We start from the raw sequence: 6,554 nt of genomic DNA, 5'->3' as shown, positions 1-6,554 counted from the left end.
ATAGAAAGGAGAAGCTGAGTACTCGGTTATAGTAATCAGCGTTAGTAATAAGAGTGAGTAGAGGAATATAGGAAGGTACTCTTGTATACTCAGCTTGCTATTGTAAAAGGTTTGTGCTCTACCTTTAAAGAGCTCAGTAGAGAATTCAAAAAAGCTCGGAAGGAATTCCGGGGACTAGACGTAGGCAGAGAGGCCGAACCAGGATACGTCTGCTGAGTAATATCTTTCTAACCCTTATCTCCTTAAATTATTGCTTGCTATAACACTCCCTAAGTTGAACACCGAAAAGAACATAAGCTGAGTTGAGTGAACTGAGAAGCTGAGTTCAGGGATAGACTTAAAGTGTTATCTTCTGACTCAAGATTAGATTCAGACTTAGTCACCTGTTGACTAAGCTTGCGTCTAAGACTTACTCAGTTCTGCTGTGCTAAAGGACTTTGGAAAGTCCAAGTTCCAGAATATTCGTCAGCCTCACGTGAAAATTTTTAAATAGTTCCTAACCCCCCCCCCCCTTGGAACTAATATTATCACGTTACACGGGACCAACAAGTACCCTATGGCACGCTAGGAAGCCGGCCAACTAAGGATTATATGGGTAGTTAAAGTTAAAACACAATTACCAATTGTGCATAAATAAATAGGGAAAATTACAAAATTGGGTCAAATGGAATGGCCATTTATATATTTAGACCAATTACCTAACCCATTACATATCTAGACTATTTATTTGCGACTTTCCCAAAATACCTCAAACCTTTCATCTTCCCCCCTTCCTGTCTATTGGTTTCATCTCCCCTTCCTGTCTATCGTTTCATCTTCCCCTTCGTTTATATTGTGCAAATCACCAAGAAATTCTTCATCAACATGTCTCTTCTTCCTCTCTTTGTCTCTTTGTTTTTGTGAAGGTATGGTTCTTCATCTTCCTATTTCATATTCGTCTCTTGGTTTCTTTTTCTTGTGAGAATCGAATGCATCGTTATTCGACGTTCTTCTACATTTATCATATGTTTATTGTCGATTTCAATGGTAAAAGGCGGAAATAAGGTAAGTATCTACTGTTTCATCTTCATTTTTCTCTAGAAAATGGCTTCGCAAAATGAGTTTGTGTCACGTTTTGCGTAGTCTGTGAAGAGAAATTCACTTAGAAAATGATTATTTTGCTTCGCAAAAAGTGAATCTGTGAAGCATGCGAAGCAAAATCATCATTTTTCAGCTTATTTTTTCTCTTCGCATATTCGCTTTCTGCGAAGCAAAATCATTATTTTTCAAGTGAATTTCTCTTCGGAGACTTCACAAAATATGACACAAACTCATTATGCGAAGTAAAAATCATCATTTTTCAAGTGTCTTTTTCTTTACAGACTTCGCAAATTCTCTCTCTGTGAAGTTTTTCTTTCATTATTTTTCTAAAATGACTTAATTTTTGTGAAGGTTGAATACAAAAGCATCAATCATAGTGATCTGTTTATCTTGAATACAAAGGCATCAATCGGAGTGAGGGTTGATTGGGATGTGATGAAGATGGTGAACCTACCGATTTTTCTTACTTCTGAAAAGAAAAGACAAATCACCATTATCATCCCAAATGCATTAATTTTGTATGACGCTGCCGGTTTTTCTTGCTTCTATAAAGCCTGAAAGCACTTCAATATTCTAGTTCCTTCTGCTTCTGAACTTCCTTTTGCTTCTGAACTTCTTAGCAAAATGTTCTGGAAACACACTCTCACCCAAATTTCCTGGAAAGCACACTAGGGAAAGAGTGTGCTTCCAGAACATTTTGCTAATCATTCTGTTCTGGAAGCACATTCCTGGAGTTTAGGATTTGAATTATTGTTGCAATTTTATTGTAAATTTTGATAATGTTATTATTTTAATGTTATAATTATTGTTGCAATCTTATTGTAAATTTAGATAATGTTATGATTTTAATGTTATAATTTTAATGTTATAATTATTTTTGCAATCTTGTTATGATTTTAATATTATATACCACTTCGCATTTTTCGTAAACTGTGAAGCATGTGAAGATAATACTATTTAAGTACATGGCTTTTTGCTTCGCAGTTTGCGAAAAACGTGAAGAAAAATCATGTCTTGAAAGTATTATTCTAGGAAAAACATACAAAATAATAACAAACATAGTGTCAAGTTCGTAAGAAGAAAGATTTTACGTATATATGAATCGATAATAAAAAAACGGATTGTCAAATTCGCAAACTAAGAAAGAATCAAAGAGAGAAACGGAAGAGAGAAAGAAGAAAGAGTAATATATATATATATATATAAATATAGGCTATGCTTACTTTGTTTTTGACAAAGTAAGTTTTACTTTGTTTTTTTTACTATTGGATGGTGATGAACTTTGACAAAGTAAACTCATATCTAAATAATTTAGATATACAGTGGATTGTATAATTGATCTAAATATCTAAATATGCCTCCTATTTGACCTTATTTTATAAATTTCCCTAATAGTTATAATCAGAACCCTAACCTAATGAACTAATGTTAGAATGTATACTCTTTCTCTCTCAAAGTCAGCAGTCCGCTCCCTACTCTCTCCTCTCGATGTATTTTAATGTAGTTGATTTGTAATAGATAATATTCAATATTGGTTCGTTCTTCCACTCAATCAATCTCAGCGGATTTTATGTTATAAGAAATAAGAGCATCTCCAAGAGACTCTTAGTGAACTCTTTAAAAATAATATAAGCAATTGACTCTTAGTGATTTAAGAATGGTTAAGATATATCATCTCCAACAATGTTCTTTATATTCACTCCTTATTTATTATTTTATTATTAAAATTATTATTTATTGTTACATTACCAATAGTGTGAGGAGAGTAACTCATTAATAATAAATTATTAATAAAAAATGAAGTTAGGAGACACTAAAAGGTGAAGAGAATGCTCTCTATTAATAGAGAGGATGGAGATGCTTTTAGTGATTTAAGGAGCCACTAAGAGACTGTTGGAGCTGATTTTTTATTCTCCTCCCTCAAATTTTAACTTAAGAGCCAATTTAAGAGGCTGTTGGAAGCAATCGTATTTATATGAATTTCGGATAAAAACTTTATTATATAATAATAATAATAGAGCCGACCCCAATTTGTTGAAGTGATATGGCGTTGATTGTGGAATAGGTGAGCTGTCATTTGTCAAGCATGCATCACTTAACTAACATCATTATGAACATATTAATTTAATCATAAGCTAACTAACACAAATCATACTCAAAACTCTTACTTAAACTTACTTTATTTCTCAATTATTCAATTAATATATTTCTATATAAACTAAAAATATTAAAGTAAATAATAGGGACCAGTTTCAATGTAAATGTGGAATTTTCCTTCCATCTTTCTCTTTTTTTCTTTCTTTTTCTTTATACAAATGTATATACCAAATGTATTTTAGCCACACAAATATCCAAAAGAAAAACAAACTTTCTATCTAATTCAACTGAATCTAATTATAACACCTCAAAATTTCTTCTTTTTTTCTAGAAAATAAAAACAAGAACATAATTAATTAAAAACTGAGAAATAAATAAATAAAAATTTAGATCTTATCAAACCAAATTGGATGCATCAGGCAAACCCTGATGAACATCATTATTTCTATTCGACGAAGAAGAAGAGGCGCGTTTGGCCGGAGGAGGAGCAACAGAAGCACGGCAAACAGGGCAATTAGAATGAGAATTCAACCACATATCAATACAAGAAGCGTGAAAAGAATGCTTACAAATCCCCAATTGCTTCACTTCTTCTCCATCTGCAAAAACAGACAAACAAACAGGGCACTCAATTCCTAAATCCTTCACGTGCGTTTCCTTTTGATACTTAAGATCGGAAACTATCTCTTTATTAGTCGGAGTTGGGTGGATTTCGGCGATTTGATCATCGGAAAAACGAGAGGAATTGCTGCTGCGGCGGCGGCGGAAGGGGGAGGGAGGACACTTGATAGAGAAGAAGAAAGTGTAGATCAAAGCAGGGATAGCAATAACAGCGAGAATAGCGAGGATAAATTCAAGAGGAGATAGATCAACGGTTCTAGGAGGAGCAGGGAAAGGTGGGGGATCAGGAGCTATGAAAATGGTGGGTGGATGTTGCTCCATGACAGCGAATGAACCCCCCTTTTTTTTATTTTTCTTTAATTATTACATGAGCTTTGTAGAAGAGAGATAGATGGGGTTTTTTCTAAAAAAAATTAAAAATAAAAACGGAGTTGGAAATAATTTTATTTTAATTTTTAACCTTTTTTTTCTTTAAGAGCAATAATTGAAGGAGGAGGAAGAAAATTGGAGAAGAGGACAATGGCGGTGATAATGGAAGAGGTGAAGAAATTGGAAATTATGGTCGGTGAGGTTGGCTTTCTGTTATCTTTCTTTCTCTGTTACAATCTATTGGGCCTAAAAACTTACAAAATATATGTTGGCCCATCCTTAAAATGTAAGAGCAATACAACCAAACATTTTTTCTTAGTCATGTTAACGAGCCAAATCGAGAGATATCTTCATATAAGATTAGTTGTTATTCAAGCAACAAGTGATGTAATTCAAGATTGTTGCATTATTTTATAACTTCTAAACTTTGTTTTGATCTTTTTTTGTCAAACGGTCAGTAAACATACCAGCTCATTTTTTAGCAAAAGGTGTTAGTTCTAGATCTGACTGGAGTGAGTGGACATGTCCACCACTATTCCTTACCGAAGTTCTTTCATTTGATTTAATTTAATACACATCATTCTTTCAAAAAAAAAGCAACGAGTGATGACTCTCCTAAGATCATCTAAGACTTTTGCTATTTTAATGGTTTAGAGATTACAAATTAGTATTCTTCGTAATGATAGAGTTCAATATTATTTATCACTAACCCGAATAATTTACATTATAAATATAATTTTTTAGTAAATTACTATCAATATTAATAGAATAAAATAAACTCCCCCTGTATTTTTTTGAAAAGTAATTTGTCATTATCTAAAGGGTAATTAATTTATTAGTACTTATATTTTGACAAAACACACTGTTTAGTCCTTGTATTTTTAAAAACACACGGTAAAGTCTCTAACGTTTTTCTCGATGAACTGTTTAGTCTCTGTCATTAGACTCTCATGAAGATTCTGTTAGTCAATTTGGATTTGCGTTCTTCTTTTCCTTTATTTTCCTTTCCTTTAAACTCTAATGCATCTGAAATCAACTTTGGGTGTTCTTTTTCTTGATTTTCTTCTTAATCGTTCAAATTCGTAAGCATTGGGTCTGTTCTTTTTTTTGTTTTCCATACAAATAGCTTCTTCTTCTAAATTGGATTTCCTCTTCTGAAGTTTGAAGGTAAATAGTAAAAGGTAATTTAGTCATTTCCGAAGTCATAAACGGTAAAATATCTAACAAACAGACGGAATGACTAAACAGTTCACTGAGAAAAAGGTTAGGGACCTTACCATGTGTTTTTGAAAATACAGGGACTAAACAGTGTGTTTTGTCAAAATATAGGGACTAACAAATTAATTACCCTTATCTAAAATAGATTGGATGATATGGAGCTTCTACTAAACATTTGAGAAAAAAAATATAGAGGAGAAAAAGTGAAAAAGGTGAAAAAGAAAAAGAAAACATCTATGATTTTATATATGTTAATCACAACACGTTATTAGGGATGGCAACGGGTACCCTACCCGCGGGTACCCGGTACTACCCGATCCTAATGGGACTACACGTACCATGTATAAAAGGGTATGAGACGGGTATGAGATCAAAACCATTACCCGTTAGGGTAATGGGACGGGTATGGTAATATCCCCTAGGGTACTCGGTACCCGGTACCCGCTATAATTCTTCTATATATTAAAGAAGATTATTATTTTTTAGACGTAAGATGTGGGATTTGAACTCCAACCTTTTGTTATTCAACCATTGAGTGATACCACTAAATTATTTTATTCTTATTGATTAAGGTTCAATTTGTTTAATTTTTAGATGAATGATCTATTAAATTTATACTTTGTTAAATTCGTAATATTTTTTATTTTATTTATTAATTCTTAACGGGTAAGGGTACCCGCGGGTACCCGTGAATTAAATGGGAAAGGTATGGATACAAAAAGTATAGGGAAAATTACACAGAAATTCATCTTTTAGAAACAATTTACAACCATGTCAAGTCATAATTTTGGATTATGTCAAACCAATAAAATCAGTACTTTTAATATATTTTAAGGATTAGAATTTATAAATTAGAAGTTTAGAATATATTTTTTAGGGTTTATAATTTATGAATTGGAGTCTAGAATTTTTTAAATTATGGTATAAAGTCATAATAGATAGAAAATAATGACATATTAAGAATTAAGTTTGGTGATATGACTTAGTTGTAATTTTATAGATAATTATGATATTCATGTAATTGACCCAAAAGTATACTCATTAGGGTAATGGGACGGGTACGGATAATTAAAAAATAAAAGGATAAGGGTTTGGGATTGGGATGGGATTGGTACTACCCGCGGGTACCCTACCCGTTGCCATCCCTACACGTTATCACTAAGAATTGA

The 6,554-nt window shown here is 32.5% G+C and overlaps 1 protein-coding gene across 1 annotated transcript; it reads right to left on the bottom strand.

The window, feature by feature from the left end:
• Nucleotides 1–3,330: 3,330 nt before the first annotated feature.
• LOC136205214 (RING-H2 finger protein ATL33) lies at nt 3,331–4,358 on the bottom strand. Its single transcript, XM_065995717.1, has one exon. It carries the CDS (start codon nt 4,117–4,119, stop codon nt 3,574–3,576), a length of 546 nt encoding a protein of 181 aa, XP_065851789.1. The 5' UTR covers nt 4,120–4,358; the 3' UTR covers nt 3,331–3,573.
• Nucleotides 4,359–6,554: the final 2,196 nt, after the last annotated feature.

This window comes from Euphorbia lathyris, chromosome 9 (genome assembly GCF_963576675.1).
Source record: "Euphorbia lathyris chromosome 9, ddEupLath1.1, whole genome shotgun sequence".
NCBI classification, from domain to species: domain Eukaryota; kingdom Viridiplantae; phylum Streptophyta; class Magnoliopsida; order Malpighiales; family Euphorbiaceae; genus Euphorbia; species Euphorbia lathyris.
This window is presented reverse-complemented; position numbering and strand designations above follow the sequence as displayed.

Coding starts and splice junctions, on each gene's coding strand:
- LOC136205214 (XM_065995717.1), bottom strand. CDS start 4,119: ATGGAGCAACATCCACCCACCATTTTCATAGCTCCTGATCCCCCACCT.